Here is a 22,030-nt window from a genome sequence, read left to right on the forward strand (position 1 = left end):
GAGTCGTGTTGAGCATTTTTTCATGTGTCGGTTGGCCATCTGGATGTCTTCTTTGGAGAAGTGTCTATTCATGTCTTTTGCCCATTTCTTCACTGGATTATTTGTATTCTGGGTGTTGAGTTTGATAAGTTCTTTGCAGATTTTGGATACTAACCCTTTAACTGATGTCATTTGCAAATATCTTCTCCCATTCTGTCAGTTGCCTTTTAGTTTTGCTGATTTTTTCCTTCTCTGTGCAGAAGCTTTTTATTTTGATGAGGTCCCAGTAGTTCATTTTTGCTTTTGTTTCCCTTGCTTCCAGAAACGTGTTGAGTAAGAAGTTGCTGCGGCTGAAGTCAAAGAGGTTTTTGGCTGCTTTCTCCTAGAGGATTTTGATGGCTTCCCATCTTACATTGAGTTCTTTCATCTATTTTGAGTTTATTTTTGTGTCTGGTGTAAGAAAGTGGTCCAGGTTCATTCTTCTGCATGTCGCTGTCCAGTTTCCCAGCACCACTTGAAGAGACTGTCTTTATTCCATTGGATATTCTTTCCTGCTTTGTCAAAGATTAGTTGGCCATATGTTTCTGGGTCCATTTCTGGGTTTTCTGTTCTGTTCTACTGATCTGTTTTTGTGCCCAAAAAAAGTTTAATTTTTTTTAATGTTTATTTTTGAGAGAGAGAGAGAGAGAGAGAGAAGAAGAGAGGAGAGGAGGAGAGAGAGTGGGAGACAGAGAATCTGAAGCAGGCTCCCGGCTCTGAGCTGTCAGCACAGAGCTGGACATGGGGCTCGAACTCATGAACCATGAGATCATGACCTGAGTGGAAGTTGGATGCTTAACCAATTGAGCCACCCAGGCGCCCCTAATAAAAAGTTTTAAAAATTATAGTGTAAAGGAGAATTAAAATACTTCCATTTTCTCCAAGCATCTTTAGCATATTAAATAAGTTGTCTCTAAGTCAAAAGGTTAAGAGTTTAATTCATAGTTATTAAAAAGTCTTAGTAAAGCTCCTTGTCTACTTCCCAAGTCTGGAGAAAGTGGATGGTGTGTCTCATGACTGAATAATAAATTCTTTTCCACACCAGGTAAAATTTTTTTGGCTTTTAACAAAATTGGAAGGCCTAATCATGTTCTAATTATCTATTACAAATCATTGAGACTCTTAGGATAAACTAAGGAGTCCCCCCAAATAGATAACATCACTGTAACAAAACATCTTCCATTTTCATATGCTTATTATGACAGCAAAGAGTCTCAGAGCTTACATTTATAAAAATAAAAAATAGGAAGAGAATTGGTCATGACCTCTATCTCATTCTGACAAGTAGTAACACTTATCCATAAGTTTCTTAAACTTTCATTAAAAAATTCTTCATTTAGGAGCACCTGGGTGGCTCAGTAGGTTGAGCGTCCGACTACGGCTCAGGTCATGATCTTGCAGTTTGTGGGTTCGAGCCCCACGTCAGGCTCTGTGCTGACGGCTCGGAGCCTGGAGCCCACTTTGGATTCTGTGTGTCCCTCTCTCTCTCTCTGCCCCTTCCCTGCTCATGCTCTCTGTCTCTCAAAAATGAATAAACATTTAAAAAAAATTTTTTTAATTCATTTATCTAAGAAGTGCATTTCAAATATCTTACTTTTACAACAGTCAAGACAATACATGACTTGGATCGAATATACACTAACAAGAACTATAATGACAAAACATTTTCCTGGATTGCATTAACAGCCTTAGATAAAACACATTTTTATTTTTTTAGATAATTGTGACAGAATAATAAAAAGTAAGACTTATGCTTTAAATGTTAGGATAAAAATCTGAGGGAAGTGCAATGGAAACATGAGTCTAAAGAGGAAAAACATGGAAGGTCTGAATTGACAAGGAGGTCAGGTCATGATCTCATGGTTCATGAGTTCGAGCCCCTCATGAGTTCATGAATTCATGTCAGCGGGCTCTGTGCTGACAGCTCAGAGCCTGGAGCCTGATTCAGATTTTCTGTCTCCCTCTCTCTCTCCCCCTCCTCACTCGCTCGCTCTCTCTCTCAAAAATAAACATAAAAAAAATTAAACTTTTTTTTGTACCTTTAAAAATGGATGGGGGGGGCACCTGGGTGGCTCAGTCAAACATCTGACTTTGGCTCAGGTCATGATGAGTCTGAGCCCCACATTGGGCTCTCTGCTGTCAGCGCAGAGCCCGCTTCAGATCCTCTGTTCCCCTCTCTCTGCCCTTCCCCCATTCTCTCTCTCAAAAATAAACTTTTAAAAAAAGTTTAAAAAATGGATAGGGGGACAAAAATAGACACATAGATCAATGAAACAGAATAGAGAACCCAGAATTCATTATTCAATTATTCAGCATTATTTCAATACCCAAGCTATGGAAGCAACCCAAGTGTCCACCGAATGGATAAAGAAGATACTGTGTATATACAATGGAGTATTACTCAGTCATAAAAAGAATGACACCTTGCCATTTGAGACAACATGGATGGGCCTACAGGGCATTATGCTAAGTGAAATAAATCCGAGAAAGACCAATACCCTATGATTTTACTCATGTGAAGTCTAAAGAAAACAAATGAATAAAGAGAGAAAAAAAATCAGACTTTTACAGGGAACAGATTGGTGGCGGGAGGGTGGGTAAAATGAAGGGGATTAAGAGGTACAAACTTGCTAGAGTCAGTCATGGAGACGGAAAGTACAGCGTGGGGTACAGATTGTAATAGGGTATGGTGACAGATGTGACCACACTCACTGTGGTGAGCACTGAGTGTTAAAAAAAAAAAAAAAAAAAAAAAAAAAGGATCAGGGGTTCTGTTCTATAGGTTAAAAGCGAAGTAATTTTTATCTTGAAACTCACAGTATGTTGGCAATTGTACACTTCGTAATTTAAACATTAAAAAAAAAAAGGAACTGTCAAGTTTGAAATTTGCAGAGGGATGCAGCTGTGCCAAATTCTTCGTGGGTTTGCAGAGGCCTCCGGGGACACGCGCCGTCTACCTGTGTCGCTTGGGGTACCCGCTTCCCTTCCTACTATTTCCCTTTGTGTGGTTTCCTTATTTAACATCTTATGTCTTGATAAGCACCTAGCTCTCTTGGCTTCTTTGCAGGAGGACAGTAGAGCCGAAGTTGTTTCAAGGACAGAGGCTGAGACAGTGGAGGCTCAGGGGCGCCCCCAGAGGCTGCTGGCTGGGGAGCCCTGCTCTGGCATCACCGTCCCCCTCACGCCATCATCTCCCATTTTTCACTGGTTTACTGGAGAATGATTCTGTTTTTCCTCTTCTTTCCTAGTCCCTAATTTCCCAGTAGAGTCTGGCCACAGTTTATAAACACAACAGGATGCGTATACACATATTTGCATTTTTAAGTGAGGCTGTCCCCTGGGGCTTTACCTAAAAGGAAGCCACTTCTTGTTTCCCCTTTTGCTATTTACTTTGTCTGGACGCGACTTCCCCCAGCCCCCTCTGGCACTCAGATGGAGCAGAGAAGGCCCCTGAGGGGTCTCCTGTGACTGCGTGCCCACACCCGGTGTGCGGGGTTCAGAGGATAGCGGCAAGGCTCCAGTGATTCTGAGCGTCAGCCAATCAGAGGCGGTACACTGTGTGTTCTCCCCGCCCCCAGATCTCCTCAGGTCCAGGCCACTGTAAGCAGTTATTACTTAAAAAAAGGCTCAACTCCCATGTTAAATACCACTTTCAGATAATTCTGAAAGATATCTGATAGATAACCTGGGTTGGCTCCCCCAGAGAGACCGTGGTGGTTTTCAATCATTACATCTTGCTCTAGTCAACGCTGTTGAACAGGAACTACTAACAATGAAACTGAGAAAAATAAACACAAACATGAACAAATGACCTTTTATTTCATACAGAGATACAAAGGCAATTGTGTGCAGCAATCTGATGGGCAGTCCAAATCGTTGGAAGTAAATTCATGATAAATGTCACGACAGCCGGTGGAAGACAAGGTGGGAGGAGGAGGGACGGGACAGTGAGCGCCACAGCTAATAAGTAGAAATAGGAAGAGCTACAAGGTTTCAGAGCCTGACTTGAGTTCAGCCGGGGCACTCTCGATGCTGTTGTAACCGTAATTCTACACAGCCACCAGCAAAATCTGCAAGTGCATTTTGTGCCATTTTGCATTAGAAGTTGCATCAAGGGCCCTGTAATCCTTACGAATAGTTGACACATCGTATTTCATCACGGGAGCTGTAAACTTTGCTCGCGGTCTGTCATGCACGTGGCCTTTGAGGCCCAACAAACATTTGGGATGGGCATCCTCTTAAGGTAAAAGACTTGACAACTTTGGTCCCAGTTTGTGAGGTGACGTTACTTGTAACAGTATCTGCTTTTGATCTGAGGAGAAGGTCTCCTAAAAACTGATCTTCCAGAATACAGTAGAAAACAAGGTCAGGCTGGTGTGGAGTCTCCGGCCACGGCACCTCTCCCCGGCCTGCAGCGTGCGGAGACTCGGACGACTTAGATTTGCACAACGGTGGGCCTGACCGGGTAAACAGTCTCCCGTGAAAAACACATCTCCAACGCTTCCATTTGTAACAGGGACACATCACATAATTTGTTATTAATGAAACAGTTTATTGGCTTTCAATATACAGCAGTAAATTTTTTCATGTAAGTTTACTTTGTTAAACTTTATGTTTTATGATCAAAGAATACTGAACCAAAACATTGGGGTAAATGGAGGTGTAGTAGCATGATTTCTAATATATTTTCCCGGATAAACAATTTGTTGTTGTTGTTGCTTTAAGTATATGACATTTTATCTGATAACAAAAGCTTCCTAAATTCAATGTTTAGAATTGAATTATTTCTGACTAAACCCAGAAAACGGGAGCTCTTAAAATAAAGGCACGGTGTGGGCAGCAGGACAAGAGAAAGAAATGGGAAGAAGATGTTAATACCCAGTTAACATCAGTTGGTTGGTTTCGTTTTTGACTCATCTAAGTCTGTCTAAAGCAGGATTATCTCCCTGCAACCCTGTAGATAAATCCTAGTGTTTTAGCTATAAGTTTTAAGAGTTCAGATATACAGATAAGCCAATTTTTAAAAAAAACCCTTCTCTTACAGTATTCTAAAGGCTTTTAAAGCATATAAATCTTCAAAATTCCTATCACCCACAATTTTAAGAAATAAATCTACACTTTAATAAGGCACTCAAGATAGAAAACAGTTTTGAAGACAATTACATTCTACGCTAGGGCTCGCCCATCCCTTGGCCATAGGGACAGAACGGATGCCTTCCAGAACGGAGCCCACCTCTGTGCACCAACAGAGTCGAGCGGGCACCGCAGAGCACTGTGAATTTGCCTAGAGAGCTGGGTTTTATCAGCGGGAGTGTCCCATCCACCGATGAGAGAGCTATGCCAACAGCACTGCTCCAATTTAATGGTGAAATTTAAAAACCGTATCTCCTCTTTGCTAGAAACATGCAACACAGAACAGTGACTTTTGTTAGCTCTTGCACACACAGGACAACAACAGGAGGACCAGTGAGCCCCTGTGTCCTTCCACGTGACCGTCGGGGATGGAAATAAATGTAAAGGAACTTCACCGTTAAACGACAACCTACTAATTCTAGATGCCCTGACATCTTACTTGTGTGCCTTATAAGCATGTGTATCACCAGCGCTGATGCTCCCGCTTCCAAATAATAAGAAATCAAATCCCACCAACCCTGTTGCTGATTCAGACAAACACCAAAGCTTACGATATAGCAATGCAGCCTCGAGGACCGTAGCGATGGAGAGAGATTTTAGCGGGGGTTCCACTCTTTCCTACGTGACAGAGGAAAATGAAGGAACAGGAGGGTCAGACTAAGCCTGAAATACAATTTCACTATGAAAAATGGGCAGCAGGCATCCCACGAGAGCGGGAAGAGCTAAAAACGCGGTGTCGGGAGCGCATCGAGTTGAGGCTTTGTTGAGGGCTGGCCTCTGCTTCCACTGAGTAAAGAAGGACCCGAGGAAGGCGGCCGTGAGGAGCTTCTCCCTTCCTCCCTCTGGGCTGGCGGCAACGACTGGTTACTTCCCGTAGAACTTTTTGTTGAGAAGGAAGATCAGGAGGTTGACATTTACTTTAGCTCTATTAAATAATTTCATGACCGCAACGCCCTCGTACTGTAGCTGCAGCAGGTCCTGTTTGGAAAAACACTCTGACAGTTAATCAAGTCTGTGGAACAAGAAACGCCACAGCGCAGGGAGGGATCCAGAAGGAATGAGGAATGACAGGTGTGAAATGGTGAGAGAAAGAAGTGCCCCACGACGGGCCTGTCCACTGCACAACCACCCCAAGAGCTCGAGGAACAGGGCACACTGGTCAACAGAACTTTCTGGTACAACTGGAGATAAGGACTCGTGCGGTTCATATCCAAACGCACAAAACATGGAAAGAAAAAGCAGCAGGCTCATTGATCACACATACTTCTTTCAAAGTTACAATAACGTGTCTCTAGTTTGTCTAAGCGATGGGTCACCTGGAGAGGGTGAAGGCATTTCAGTCTCTGATAACATAATCATTGAAAACAAGGTAAGGCCACCAATGTCATCTCAATGGTAGAGTCTTAATTTCTATTTCACGTGAGAAAGCTTCTATATTCTGAAGGCAAGAGGGAAAAGGGCAAAATGTGCACTGTGCCTACTGTGCGCTCATCATCATGTAAACACGTTAATGTCTTTAAGTCCTGGTAAGAATCCTATAGGTGTGATTATCCCGAGTTTAAAGATGAGGCTCAGAGATGCTCAATGATTCGCCCACAGTACAGAGTTGGCCGGAGTGAGGCAGATCTGAGTGCAAAGCCCCTTTTTCCAGCACCCTCCTCTGTCCAGAGCAAATTTAGGAAACCTGAGGGGTCTTGCCCATAAACTTCAGAACAGAGGTGATGAGAAAGCAAGAGTCAAAGAGCTCGGAAGCGCCCAAAAGATCAACGTACTCATCTTCTGGAAAAATCCTAGCGGCTCCATGAGAACGAAGGCCCTGCTGCGTCACCCACCCGGCGTGACACCTCGCACCCAGCACTCACTCCATACTTTGTGAATGCGCGCGGGTGAACGCGCTACCCGAGGCGCGCACAGGTCTGGTGAGACTGAAGGCACAACAGGATGTTCGTTTGTGTAAGCACTAGAGCGCGGGCCTCACAGGACCCTCGCACTTCTGTTCGGCTAACGTGTTCGGAGGGCCTCTCGGCATTGAGAAGGAAACAAAGACACGCTACGGGCCCTTGGGGAGCTCGCAGTTTGGGGGTGGGAGGTAAGAGCCGACCGAGTCAACGGAGGCATCTCTACGGGCGATGGAGGCGGAGGAGGAACCGTCCGGGGCTGCTGCGGCTTGGAGGTGGGAACACATGTGAAAGCCCCCCCCCCCCCCCACCACCACTCGTGTAAACGACGGGGAATAAAGGAGCGGACGCAGGGTCAGCGTGTGCAGAGATGGCGCCTGCCAGGCCGACGGAGCGCAGCAGCGGGCGGCGGGAGGAGGGGAGGGGCCGGAACCGACCGGGACACACACAAAAGCTGCGGGACTCGGGGCGGCGCCCGGGAGGCCTCGTGGCGCCTGGTGCTTTTCTCACGCGTAAAAACCGGAGATACTTCAACATAAAAATTAGGTAAAATTATGTGATAAAATGATTCACTGCAAAGTTCTTTCCGAATTTAAAATGGGATTCGGTTTACAAAGATCCAATTTATACATGCCTTGTCAGAAATACAGGTAAGCACCTGTATCAAGTCAAAATGAGAGAAAAGATTTCAAGCTACTGAGTAGGCTTACAATTTTCTACTATCAACACTTAAGCATTTTGTTCAAGGTCAAGGTACCAGTTGGATTTAGTGGCAACACAAATAGAAGCTTGAGGTAAAAGCTTTTGGGAGACGTACGTACCCGCCAGACCTTTCTGGGGACTACAGACCAGGGGCACCAGAGCCCAGGGCCCCTGGGCTCCTTCCCTCCCGTGTGGAGCCCAGCTCAGTGCCGCAGTGCACGGCCGTCCCCACACGGGTTCCCTGCCTCGACGAGAGCACAACCACCTCACCTACAGAGTTCTCGGTTCTGCCGGGCGCACACCCACCTGGTAATGTAGCATAAACGTCTCCATTTGAACGCCCATGAACTTGGCTTTCACCTCAAAGTCTCCAACTTCTTCTGTTGGACTGATTTCAAAGATAACATTTTTAAACCTGTTGAAACATAACATCGTAAGGGTATATTTTTACGTTCTCGGGAACAGTATTCCATGAAATGTAGAAAGGAGAGTGACAATCTTCAAGAGTGAAAAGGGGTATAGAATAAAGGTCCAAGTACTTCTGCGGGTGGAGGAGCACAGGGCTGCTACTCTACGTGCCACCTGCTCAGAGACCTGGGGAGAGGCCGGCAATCTCTCCCTGCAGCCCTCGCACACCACAGAAGAGGAACCACTGAGGAATGCCACAATGGCCTCTGAAGGCATGACGTCATAGGAATTCTTGGCCTTCCCTGTGGCCACTGCCGAAATCTAACGGTAAAAGGATAATCAACAGAAAACTGGCCTGGAAGGAGAGGGATGAAAGGCGTGTGTATCAATGCAGGCATGTTTGAGGATTACCAGAAGTATGTAAGAAAAAGGGGTCAGGACAAAAAGAACCATGACAGGAGGTGCTACAGATATAAATGAACCGAGTGTTGCCAAAGATACACCGGCTACTGCTGAAAATTCTTAAGGTGTCACTCACTCTCAACATGTTACATGCCCAGAAATGTTATGGCGGTGGAAGAAGGCGGGAATGTGTTGTTCCCTGGGTGATCAAAGTACATCAGCCCAGATTTCTAGAACTCAACTATGGAGCAAACCCGTCTACTAGGAACAGAGCCGAGAATCATGAATGATGCAAAACAGGCCACGGAGAAGCTGTAAGAGAGGTCATGAAATCCACACACTGGAACGTGCACATCTTACTCGACAGGAGGTCCTCTGGGGTCATTCCTTAAAGGTACTTCATGTGATAAACAATTTTATTTTAGCCAGTTTGCTTTGTTATTTGGTTTCCAAGCCTATCATAGCAAATTGAAAAGAAGGCAGGCAAAAAAATGGCTGGCATTTGAACAGTAGAAAATAATGACAAAAAGAAGAGAAAAGACAATAAATGTGAGACAAACTTGAAAGGTGCATAAAGTGCTCACATAAAAAAACCTCAAAAACACCAAGGTCCCCAACTGAAAAGCAAGCAGAGAAAATACAAATAAGCCATGATTCACACACACACACACACACACACACACACACACTCAACTAGACTCTAAGAAATGTCAAGTTTTAAAATGAGTACTAGGGGCGCCTGGTGACTCAGTCAATTGAGCGTCCAACTCTTGATTTCAGCTCAGGTCATGATCCCAGGGTTGTGGGATCCAGCCCCAAGTTGGGCTCTGCTAGGCATGGAGGCTGCTTGGGAGTGTGTCTGTCTGTCTCTCTCTCTGCCTCTCCCCCTGCTTGTGCACACGCTCGCTCTCTCTCTCAAAAAAAGCTCTCTTTAAAAACTTAAAATCGGGCACCTGGGTGGTTCAGTCGGTTAAGCGTCTGACTTTGGCTCAGGTTATGATCTCATGGTTCGTGGGTTCGAGCCCTGCATCAGGCTATGTGGTGACAGCTTAGAGCCTGGAGCCTGCTTTGGAATCTGTCCATCTGTCTGTCTCTCTGTCCCTCCCCTACTCATGCTCTCTCTCTCTCAAAAATAAATGTTTTAGAAAATTAAAAAATAAAATCAGATACTATCTTTTAACTACTGAATTCAAAAACATTGAAAATTATTTTACTATTCAATAATGGCAAAGAAACAGACAACTAAGCGCTTCCATATACAGTTCTGACACTACTGCAGATTCTTTGGCGATATACATATATACATACATGTATATATATATAAATTTTTTCATCTGCTATGGAAAATCGTACGGCAGTTCTTCAAAAACTTAAAACTACCATGTGATCCAGCAATCCTGCTTTGGGGTATAGATTCAAAAGGACGGAGAGCAGGATCCCAAAGAGACGTTTACACTTCTATGTTCACAGCAGCATCGTTCGCAGTAGCCACGAGGTGGAAGCAGCCCACAAGTCCCCCGACGGACGTATAAACAGAATGCGGTGCGTATATGTACAGTGGAATTTTATTCAGCCTTAAAAAGAAATCTGTCACACGCCACAACATGGATGAGCCATGAGGTCACTGCGCTAAGTGAAACAAGCCAGTTACGAAAAGACAATGGCTTATACGAGATGCCTGGAGGCATCGAATACATGAAAACAGGGAGTAGAAGGGTGGTCGTCCAGGGCTGGGGGAGGGGGAAATGGAGAGCTGTTGTCCAGTGGGTATAGTCTCAGTCTGCTAAGATGAAAAGGTTCTGGATAGCTGTTGTACAGCAACGTGAACATACTTAACACTACTGAACTACACACTTAAAAACGGTTACGATGGTAAAGTTTAGGTCTTGTACTTTTTATAATAATAACTTAATAATTTTAATACTTTGACCAGAAATTCCATTTTTAGACATCATAAAAAAATAATTAGAGGTAAAACCAAAGATTTACATATAAAGAAAAACATACCGCAAGTGTAATAACGTAAAAAGTAAAATCAACTTAAATGTCGTACAGGTGAATGGTTAAATTTCAACTACAATAATGAAACATTGTGTGGCCATTAAAAAGGATGCTTTCAAAGAATGTGAAAATTTCTCAAAATATAATGAGAAAAAAGTTGGATATGTGACTATTTTCACAACATATATTAAAAAAATAATAGGTAGATAAATAAGTGGGAAGTTAGATAATCTGCTGTGAACAGAGGCACAGAACATACACTAATTACTTCAGTGGCTATCTTTGGCTTGTGAAATGATAAATGCTTTTTTTCTTTTTCTTTATGCTTTAGCAATTTCCAAAGTTCAGTAATGAATACATATTACCTTAGGATCAGAAAAATTTTTCTTTTTAAACAAAGTTGTTATTGTTTTAACAGACACAAAATCAGAAAGCTCAGCTATGTACGGTCACAGGGCTGACTGAACAGGTACTCCATAAATGCCTGCTAATGACAGCCAGGCCAGATCCAGGAACCTTGTACAAAGCAAGCTGGCCCTTCCCAGGAAGGAGAATGAGGGGAAGGCCCTGATTCCTAGTCTCAGGTGGAATAAAGTAAACTCCTCTTCTTGTTCTTATTCATTCTTGGTTTAGACACAGGAGAAATACAAAATGTTTTCCTGCTTTAAAGAGGAAAAACTGGGGTGTCTGGGGGACTGTTGGTTAAGCATCGGGTTCTTGATTTTGGCTCAGGTCGTGATCTCACAGTTCATGGGATTCAGCCCCACGTCGGGCTCTGTGCTGACGGTGCGGAGCCTGCTTGGGGATCCCCCTTCCCAAAATGAATAAGTAAACATTTAAAAGAAAAAGAAAAGAAAAAAGGTAAAGAGCAAAAAAATTAAGATGGGGCTAACATAAGTAGGTGCAAACATGGCTTGGGGCAAATATTCCACAACAATTTCCCTTCTATGACAGACAAATTAACTCTGAGCATTGGGAATGCTGCCCCCAAATAGATATATAAGTAAATAGAAGATATGAAAACAACCATCCAGAAATAAAGGGAATCAGATGTGATCAATGTAGAGACAAAATCAAGATAGAGAACAGAGTAAAAAATACTCACTGGTTCACTTGCAGGTCCTCAATTTCTAGAAGGACTCCTTTTTCATGGAGTCTGGCTGCTGTGTATTTCAGAGAAATCTTTTTACTCTTCTTTCCTTTCATTTCCCCAGGCTTCTTGGAGACCCTGCAAAAAAATCACATCACGTCACTTTCTATCAGTAACTACAAGTCTGTTGGTAATTCATGGATTGGAGGCCAGAAAACAGACTTCCCCTACACTAGCCTAAGTAACATACGGATTCTAAAAGGGCCAGTAAGTGTTAGGATTAGCCTGAGTAATATTTTTGCAAAACAGTGGAAACATCACTAAATTGCTTGGGCCTTTAATTTAACTGTATTTGAAAACCCATGTAAATTTGACAGGCCATGTCATCTGTCTAGGTTCCTCTCAACACCTCAGTACCTACAAGTGTGAAGCACTCTAATGCTACCCTAAAGGAACTGTACTGAACCCCAAAGGAGTCCCTGTAAGGCCCTCAGCTGTGCGGGGAGAAAATAAACATATCTCAGAATAAGTAATTTTATAAAGACTTTAAACCAGTGTAGCAAATACAGAGGAGTGGGAACAAGGAGAAAGAAACAGACCTTAAGACCTTTTCTTGATCGGGACAATCAAGATAAAAGGGATTTTCAAAAGTAAGTGAGGGAAGAATAGAGATCTAGATGAGAACCAGGGATTTGGGACTCCCAAAGGAAGGGTCTCAAGGAATGGGCAGGAACGCTGGTACCGGCATAAAAGGGAGTAACTGCTATGGAAGGAACTACAACACGTATAGAAATTACAACTGTACAATAGAAAGTCAGTAAGTGCTTGAAGAACGATGGGGACACGTCAAAAGGTCACAAGAGCCAGCTTTGCAAGCTGGGTCAGGTGGGTCTGATTTTCACCCCAGCACATCAGCCCTGCCTCACCTCGGTCTTCCAGGGAAGGAAAGAAAGAGACAGCCAGAGGGCAGGGAGAAGAGTAAGCAAGCCAGAGAAGGGAGGCTGGTGTGGCAAAATGTTAAAAACAGGTCAATCTGGGTGAAGGGTGTGTGTTTATTGTTCTGTTCACTCAACCTTTCTTAGGTTTGAAAATTCTTACACTGAAGAGTGAGAAGTACAAAGTAAACCAACCCTACAGACAGAGCCTGCAACTACCACCTCACGCCTCTGGGTTCTCAGTTTCCCTCCCTATAAAATGGGCAGGATGCTGGCTGTGGCCGTGCCAGGAAGGCTGCATCAGATCCTCCCTGACAGCTGGGAAAAAAGCTGGGGTCTGGGATCCTGTCCCCAAGAGGTGTAGAGAGAGACCAGAGGATCGAAATGTCCATCATATTCCTTGAGTGATCTGAAGGCACATGCAGGTTTGGGGAGCAGTAACTAAACTCCTTCCATGATTCTTTCATTTCTAGGGCCACGAAGATATTTTGGAACAAGGGATGCTTAGAAGTAAGCATCCTTGAAATACCCCCTGCGTTATTTATTTACATCACACAACAACAAATGGATCTAGGAAATCATGCCAACAATTAGAAACAAGATAAAAGAATGAGAGCAATAAATAGACCCAGCGTGTTTTAAAGTAAAAACTTCCAAGGTCACTCGAGCTGCCTCTCCTTCCTTCCCCACTGACGTTGATTCTTTACAAAACATACTCACTTGCCCTTGCTGGCCAAGTTATCCAAGCAGGTTTTGATATAGCTTTTGTAGTAATCCACCTGCTCTCCATAGAAAGTGGCCTTCGAGTTCAGGGCAGCGTATGTTTGCTGTAATTTCACCAGCTCGGCCTTCCTCCTCTGTCGATACCTCCGCTGGTTCCGAATATCCTAAGACACAGTTGTTAAAGTTAGGACAATAATGATCAGTATCATATGCTTCTTGAGTCATCCACACTAGTGCTTAACCCCACTTTGCATGACCAGGCTTTAACAGGAAGCAACTGAAGTTCAAAATTTAGTAAAGAAATTCAGATCCCGTCAACTTTTTTCTCCCGTACCTAGAGGTACGGAAATGTGTTACTTTTTTTTTTTTTAAGTTTATTTATTTTGAGAGAGAGAGGGAGAGAATGTTCATGTGTGTATGAGCAGGGGAGGGGCAGAGAGCGAGAGGGAAAGAGAAAATCCTAACCAGACTCCTCACTGTTAGCACCGAGCCCAATGCGAGGCTCGAACTCATGAACTGCGAGATCATGACCTGAGGTGAAATCAAGAGTTGGACACTTTACCGACTGAGCCACCCAGGCGCCTGGGAGATGTTGTTACTTTTACAGACTTCCACATTCTTAGAATTTACCTGAGAAGCTGACTTAAACCTCTTAAGTATGTTGGCAGGAGAGGGAAGAAAAGATAATTTTACTGTGTCAATGATCAAGCTCCCCGATGTGCATGGTATTTCTACCAGCAGCAAACACCTACGCTCTCAGCCTACACCAGAGCCCCTTACTTGTGAAGATTCACAGAAATCAAGAATTGCATGACCAACGTGACCTGAATTTATATTTCATAGTAATCATTAAAAAGATCTGGAGGAATTCTTTAAGGCCAAAGACAAATTAACACACAGGCAGCTCTAATTAGGGCCTTCTCCCTTTTGATTTAGGCCACGGAGTAAATCATCAAAGGACAGCAAGGTCCTCATGTTGGGAAACTCAGAACCAATTCCCCAGCGGAGAGGACACTAATCTGCCTGTGCCCTGAAGGCATGTTGTCATCTGAACAGCTGCTGTCTCTTCACAAGCTCCGGAGACAGCTTTGTCCACGGCCAGCCCATCACTGCCCCCACAAGCAGTACCCTGGCAATGTCGTTGATCAGCTCCTGATATCTGTTCTTCGGGTCCACCGTCCCAAGCTCCGTTAGCTTCTTCAAACCTGACTGGATCTTCTCCTTCTTCTCCTGAAGAGTGAGGTTGCTGTCTTCCTTTACAAATTGTGACTTTTTCATCTTGTCAGGAGTCTTGGCATCACGAATAGCGCGTCTCTGCATGGCCCTCTGATGTTCTGCTTCCTACAGATACAGAGAAGAAAAAGAAGTTGCTGGCATGTTTACCACACTAATCCCAAACCTGAATTTATACGGCGTATCCACAACTGAATTTACATAGCCCTGAAACTCCATTCTGGAAACGGAGGGAACAAACTTGCCCTCTGACAACTGACAGAGAACCTGCACAGAGCACACCTAGAAGAGATCGTGTCGATGAAGTCACACGGTCTCGGAGCGCTTCTTCCCCGGATTCTCACATATGGTTAGGAGATTGGGCTCCAAGTGGCTACAAGATCCCTCGTTTTTTTCCTATCACATTTTGAGACATGGGAGCCATTGAATTTGACTTGAAACACAGCTTCATTCATTGGTGAATGTTAAAAACACACCCATGCAACACCAGCGTTTGGTAAATTCTTGCCGACTCTTTTTGCCACCTCGTTCAGGCTGGATCAGGTTGAAGGCTTCCTTTTGCTTTCAAGCGTGCTACGAATGCCAGTATCTGGAGCAGTCCTTCCGATGATTCTTCTTTCCCAGTCGACATTCAGCGTTTGCCCATTACGTCCCTGCCTGACATGGCTCACGCTGCTGGCCCGTTCTTTTGGTGTCTTCCTCCTTCTCTAGCTCCTTGCAGTGTGGCTCTACAGCTCTGCCCTCATGGCCAATCCGCCACCCCTCCTCCGAATCCAGTGCCTTTTCTTAGCTATCACCTTGCTTGTACCCTCCACATTCTCTCCTTGCCCCGGGCACAAGTTTGGTACCTCTAAGTGACCCCTGGTAGTTTCTCTGTGACTGTTCACTCTCAATACTTGAGTGATCGTCCCTATGCTACGGATCCCACATCTTTGTGGCTAAGGTTCTGGTGCTGCATCTTGAACTGTTTGTGCCAGGATGCTCACATTTGGAATGGCTCGTAATTCCTCCCAAACTGGAGCGATCCCCTCTCCAGGTATGCCCTTTTTTGCTAATGTCAAGACCACCCCGCATCACACAACGTGAAGAACATAAACCCTGGCGTAAGAACCTGATCCAAACTGGTTCCGCCACCACAAGCAGACAATCCTGGACAAGTTATGTGACCTCAAGGGTCTTAGCCTCTTCTGTAAGATAAGGATGAAAAGACTCACTTCACAGGGACAGTGGGAGGAGTAAATGAAAGAACCCAGGTGAAACCACCAAACTACCAGTAGGCTCTCATTGAAGGCTGGTTCCACCTTCCCTACTCAAACTTCCTTCCAGGTTAAACAAGGTGCAGGTGTTGGTTATGATTCTTTATTGCCCCTCACACACAGCTAGTCAGTAATCAATCACAGCATCGAAAAGCTGAGACTTCATTAAAACAATGGTTTTCAAACAGTCCTATGTGCAGCCTTAAGGGATTCCCGCAGGAACCCAGAGCCCCAGAGGGTGGGGTCCAAGGGCCCCAGCCCTATTCCTGGTGCTGAGTAGCTCCAATTTTTCCTACTTTATATTTGGGCTTCTGAGTAAACTGTCGTTTATCGGAAAGAATTCATATGCTCAAAATTTGAAACAAATGGCTTGACCTGTCGCATCTTACAAACACAAAAGAGGGGTCTTAAACACGAAGTGCCCCATCATCCCCTCCCGATGCCGAGCCATCTGCCCCCCCCCCCCAACCACGTGGGCCTGGGAGTCCATCCCGGACCTAGATTACTCAAGTCCTGTTTGCTTGGCTAGCACTGCCTAAGTGATCAGTATCAAAGGGTCCCAGAGTGACAAAAGCTCTCTACTCCGTGTCTCTCCAGTGACAAACACGGGCTCTACACAGTTTGTTCTCATGTCTTACTCCTCACCACTCACCCTCACCCACACCTGCATTCTAGATAAGTCGGTCTGGTCCCATCCTGTCCATCAGGTCACGTCGTGCCTCTGTTTGTGTGGACTCCCTGGCCCAAGATGCCTCTTCTCTTACGTGCACACCCAGATCCTATCCACGCCTCCCAAGTGTGGCTCCAGTTCCACTTCTTCCTCATGGCTTGCTCCTCACTGGCCACTTTCCTCAATTTCTGGCATTTTTATAGCCAACAGCACAGTCAATTTTTAATAGTTTTCTAATTATTTCAGGTATATACACCACATTTCCCCAAGTAGATCATGAGTTCACCGAGTTTAAGAACCACATTCTGTACTTTTATCTACTAAGGCACTTAACAAAATTCTAAGGATGTAATATTCACTTGATTACTAGGCAGACTCACTGACTCAGCCTCAGTTAAATTAAAACACAAAGCCACACACAAGGCCGCACATACATGCCACGAGCCTTCTGCCCTCAGAGCATCTGCGTGCCAGTTTAGGAGCCAACGACTTTCTGAGCAGGCCCACACCACCACCGCCCTCCAGTCCAGCCCCACGTTGCCAGCCCCCGGCTACCCCCCTCCTCAACCCTGGCACGCACTCGTCACGGGAGCATCCGTGTGCCTTGTCGTCGTATGTGAAACCCCTAAGTTTTACCTGTTCGGCGGTGGCTGGGGTTTCTAGGATTTCAGTCAAGGTCTCTCCTGGCTGGAACCGGATGACGTCCACAATTAAACGTTTCGTGCTGAAAGGAGATGGGGGAAGGGTTGAAACGTCACCAAATGTCCTACTTCCTCTCGAATGGCCCTGAGTAGCGGCAGCACACACACCACCTCAGAGAGGTCCCGCTGGGCCGCCGTGAACACAAGGCACCCGAGGCCTCAGGCTTATCTACGTGACAACGACGGCGTGGGTACCAGGGTCAGGATTTCAAAGGTATAAATTTCACTTCAGCGTCTTACTACTGAGGAAATGAGGCAGGTAAGTCCTGTGCCATGTATAATAGATAAGGCGACCAGAATTACGACAGGCTTGAAAGGCCAAGACGATGGTTTCCGGTATGAGCAAGCGGACATGTTCACCAGGGCAAGGTCAAGGGATCACCGCACTAGATTTACCTCATTCTTCCCACTTCCAATACTCACTTCAGCAGGATAGTCCGAGCGTCCATTTCTGCATTCTCATCCCCAGGCACATCAAACTTGTTGGTCAGCGTAAGAGACACTTCTGTCTTGGCCAGCACCTCCTTATTGGGGTCATTTAAATTGCCAGCGCTCTCTCCTGTGGTTTTGGGGGGAGTAGAGAGGATCAGTATAACAAAGGAGGAGATAGTGGAGAGGAGACATGAATACAAAGAAAAGAGAATGTGGGTCTAAGAAGATACTTGAATAAGCCAACACGTACACTGTGGCAAGGATACCTTTGAAAAATAAAAGGAAATGTATGCCAAATGATAAAAGCAAAGGATCCCTAATAAAATAATTTCATAAATATTTGACAAATCGTTTCAGTAATTATTTTTTAAAAAAACTTTTTTTGATGTTTATTTATTTTTGAAGGAGAGAGAGACAGAGAGTGAGGGGGGAGGGGCAGAGAGAGGGAGACACAGAATCCGAAACAGCCTCCAGGCTCTGAGCCGTCAGCACAGGGCCCGATGCAGAGCCTGAACCCGCAAACCACGAGATCACGACCTGAGCCAAAATCAGAGGCTTAACCGACTGAGCCACCCAGGCGCCCCTCATTTCAGTAATTATAATATGGTAATTCCCTCTCAAAATATTCTGCTCATTTCCTTTATAGGACTTATAGTTATAGGATTATGTGTATAATATGTATTTAAAATTCTCTCTTCCGCTAGACTTCAGTTCCTCAAAGACAGGGATCAATCATATCTGTTTTCTTCCCGAATGTACATTCGGAGCAGGAACAGTACAGAAACGGACGAGGTGGCAATTACAGCACCCCTCCGTCACCCTCCCTGTCACCTTCTGGGCAGTTAGGTCAGAGCTTTACCTATCAGGGACTCGATGGTGGGCACCTCGCCCAGGTCATCCAGCAGCTCGTGGATCGGGTCGTTGTGCTCCGGAGCAATGGCGTCCTGATGGTCTAACAGGAGCTGCGTGGAACACCCAGGAGTCAAGTCCATTTACAACATCAGCCCCTCGGCCCTCAGCCTCACCAACAATGCCAAACAGCACAGAAGGGGTCAGATAACAAAGCTCCCACATTCAAAGAACTGACAGGCCAATCCTCGGCAAACTAACCCAAGTAAACTATAACATATAAAGCATCACACGGGCCTCTGCTGAATGACTTATGGATAATGCGTGGAAAGGAAATACTGGCACTCTCTTAACCTTGTGGATAGAAGGGACTTAAATGTACCCTGCACAGGAAGAGAGTAACAAACCCCATCGACTTTAATATCCAAAGGCATCAATGTACCCTACAGCCAGTGCAAGTGACTCCCATTCACACTCTTAATGTGTCCAGCAGACAGTATCTCTTAATTCAGAGAAAAGTGCATCAGATCAATGTCGTCATCATCTCACGGACACTCAAGCAAAGCCTTCAAGACGCTATCACCCTCGGGGACGCCCCAGGGATATCACCTGAAATTTCCTTTACATTTTATGTATTTCCTCATTTCCTGTTCTATATACCCTCAATGGGGAAAGGAATGAATTATAAAAATCTGGGGGGAATAAAAGGAGCACCTAAGGGACGCAGAGGAAAAAGTGGGTATTTTAGATGTTAGAAAAATAACACAGAGGGCCAGGATAAACCAAAGGAACAGCGAACACAGTTTTTTATCAAGTCCCTAGATGGGCGCTCACAATGGAGACTCTGGAGCCCACGTGTGGGGACTGCTTCAGCAGGCCTGCGGTGGGGACCAGGAACTCCATTTGTGACCATCAGCCCAGATGACTCTAACGCAGGGGGCCTGGGGCCACTTTAAGACACTCAGTAGATACAGTTAGTATGCAAAGAAAAGAGAAACAAGGAAGACGTGAAGTCAGTAAGATCAAAGGAAGGCGAGTTATCTGGCTCTCCAGAGACGGTAAGCAGCATCTAGGGAAGACAATTAAAATTAAGGACAGAGCGATGAAATTAAGTAATTAAAGAAAAAATACTTACAGTGTGGGTGTTGATGATTTCACCAATGGAAATGTAGATCACTGGTTTGGTGACGGTGACTAAATCAGAATATTCATCCACATTAAACTTATCCTGAAGCTCTGGGACATCACAAGCAGTTTGGAAAAACCGTCTGAAAATAAACGCAAGAGGCAGACCCCCGAGTGACGCATACGTGAGAAGCTGGCGAGAGGACATCCCACAAACCTTTACAACGACAAGTTCAAAGAGAAGCCAGTCAAGGCCTCGGACTGTAGAGAAGCTTGCACACGTCTGCTCGCTTCACAGCCTTGGGGCGGGTGGTTTTAACAACTTCTCCCTCCACCCAATTTAATTCCACCCACAAGAACCGCTCAACCATAATTTAAAGCAGTTTGAAAACACCCAAGCTGTTAGGCAAACCAGCTTTATCTCTGAGACGATGCCCTGAACTCACAACCGGCTGTTTAACTTACAAATATTAAAGGCACTCTCCGCTTCTTCTCTGAGCGCAAAGTAACCCGTGCCAAATGAGGATTTACTGCTTTTATGTTAAGTGCAGTCTATGTCAGCGGAATACGTTTTAACGGCTCAAAACCCTCTTCATCACCTCCAAGGGCTCTGAGCACATCAAACATGTATCCCTCGATATGGCAGAGTCCCGGGGAAGCTAAGTTCTGGTATTTAATCTTGTCCAGACGCTCACACAGAGAAACATGCCCACGGGACCCTTCAAGTACCCTGTTCCTTTGCCCCTACCTGAATTTCTGGTAGGACTGGGAGAGATACTCATTAATGATGCTTAAGTGAGCATTATCTCCCAGAAACATCTTATTGGACGCCGCGTGCTGGAGCATCTTTGCAATGGAGCCAAGGTTCCGGCGTTGGTCTGTGGTAAGCTGGCCTCCTGCCGACAGGTCAATGATGTCAAAGGCATCAGGAGCAACAATGGCTGGATTCATGTATCGATAGTAAAGCAAGTTACCAATAATCTGCGAACAGACGAAGAAGAAAGACGGGTGTTAAAAACCACTCCACCCAGTAAGGCACAAATGATTTTGCTAGCAAAGAAAACCAGAAAAGGCAGGCCTGTAAGGAAAAATAAACACCATGCACACACACACACACATGCACGCACACACACTTTCTTTCAAGGTCTGAACCTAAAACAACCGAACATCCCTTGGTTGGATGCAGAGAAAAAGAAAATAAGGACAGAACTGACAATCACTACAATGAAAGAGCAGACTCAGAAGGTAAAAACGACAGACTTAAAGTCTATTGCTAAGGGATTTAGGGCATCCTTTGTTCACATATCATGGCAGCAAACAGGTTGCTGTCACCCACGTGCACTACTGCTTATTTTCACGTAGACGGGCTTTCGTTCAGAGAAACTGACAGACATAGCTAACGACCCAGTGAGCACAGTGCAGTCTGCCCAACCCCATCAGCATCATGCTGCAGACTTCAATGGTGGACAAGTTCATGCCTCTGAAATTAAAGTCACTCAACACACATCTCCTCCACAGAAGGATTCAAGGACAGTCACAGCACTTCCCCTGGAGTTTCATTCAAAGAAAAAAAAAATTTTAATTCACCTGAATAGAAAGTCTAGAATCGAGGCCTCACTGTAGGAAAGCACAGAACTAGGAGAGAGAAGAAAAAAGCGTTCAGATTAAGGTGAGGGGAGGTGGGGAAGGAGGAGCACAGCCAAGTAAGAAAGAGTTATCAGTAACAGCCTTAGCAGAAACCATGGTGCTTGCTGCCATTCACCCAGCTACCAGCAGAGGGAGCAACTCTTCAGCAAAAAGACAGGACTTGGAGAAATTCATCTGAAGACCGGAAAATCCACCTTGTCTACTTGTTTGAGGTCTATGTGCCAAACAATAAAGCAACTCTACAGGTACTGAGAGAGGTATCATTTACTATTTACAATTACTTTCAAGAGCTCACAACCGATGGCGAGCTATTGCCAGAAACTATGCTCACGCACTTCCTGAAGGTCTAAGGTTGGGCCTCGTTTTCTAACTTTTACCTCAAAGGACTCCTGAACGGGCAAGGACGGTGCCAGCGTTCAGATTCTTACCTTCAGCAGCTCATCCTCACCGGCATCTGGGAACTTCTCATGTAACGAGTCCTTCAGCACCTTGGCAATGAAGCGCATGCCGTAACTGTGGGATGGACAAAACTTAATGAGAGCAGCTGGGGAGCAGAAGGGCAGTAACACGGGACCTAGGTGGGTCAGAACTGATGGCACTCACGGGATCTTGTCCACAGAGCTAATGATGGCTGAGAGGAACTTGTCCGTCACCGCCCGCATGTTCCTGATGGAGTTGTCTAGCCGTGTCTTGACCTCTTCGTGAGCCAAAGCCTGCTCAGGGGTCACATCATAGGGTAGTTTGCTAGGAAAGCAAAAGTCATCCCCAAATGCGTTAGACCAACAGCCAGGAACAGCCTGAGGCAGG

At 45.1% G+C, this 22,030-nt stretch overlaps 1 protein-coding gene across 8 annotated transcripts in view; it reads right to left on the minus strand.

The window, feature by feature from the left end:
- Positions 1-22,030, minus strand: part of IQGAP1 (IQ motif containing GTPase activating protein 1) — a 224,954-nt gene that overhangs the window by 119,243 nt on the left and 83,681 nt on the right. For 7 of the 8 annotated variants that reach the window (XR_007454151.1, XR_007454149.1, XR_007454150.1 and 4 more), the window contains exons 27-37: positions 21,827-21,967; positions 21,652-21,736; positions 20,325-20,557; positions 19,587-19,719; positions 18,462-18,564; positions 17,594-17,729; positions 17,106-17,193; positions 14,439-14,651; positions 13,308-13,474; positions 11,668-11,790; positions 8,058-8,166 (exon numbers count right to left, since the gene is read on the minus strand). Coding sequence is in view for 5 of the 8 variants with exons in the window: in XM_049614186.1 (XP_049470143.1) it covers positions 8,058-8,166; positions 11,668-11,790; positions 13,308-13,474; positions 14,439-14,651; positions 17,106-17,193; positions 17,594-17,729; positions 18,462-18,564; positions 19,587-19,719; positions 20,325-20,557; positions 21,652-21,736; positions 21,827-21,967 (1,531 nt within the window). In the remaining 3 variants the exon portion in view is untranslated. Of the gene's footprint in view, positions 1-3,818; positions 6,130-8,057; positions 8,167-11,667; positions 11,791-13,307; positions 13,475-14,438; positions 14,652-17,105; positions 17,194-17,593; positions 17,730-18,461; positions 18,565-19,586; positions 19,720-20,324; positions 20,558-21,651; positions 21,737-21,826; positions 21,968-22,030 lie in introns of those variants that run through there. The other variant, XM_049614188.1, reaches the window with a different exon arrangement.

Source organism: Panthera uncia (genome assembly GCF_023721935.1).
Source record: "Panthera uncia isolate 11264 chromosome B3 unlocalized genomic scaffold, Puncia_PCG_1.0 HiC_scaffold_2, whole genome shotgun sequence".
In the NCBI taxonomy this organism is placed as follows: Eukaryota; Metazoa; Chordata; class Mammalia; order Carnivora; family Felidae; genus Panthera; species Panthera uncia.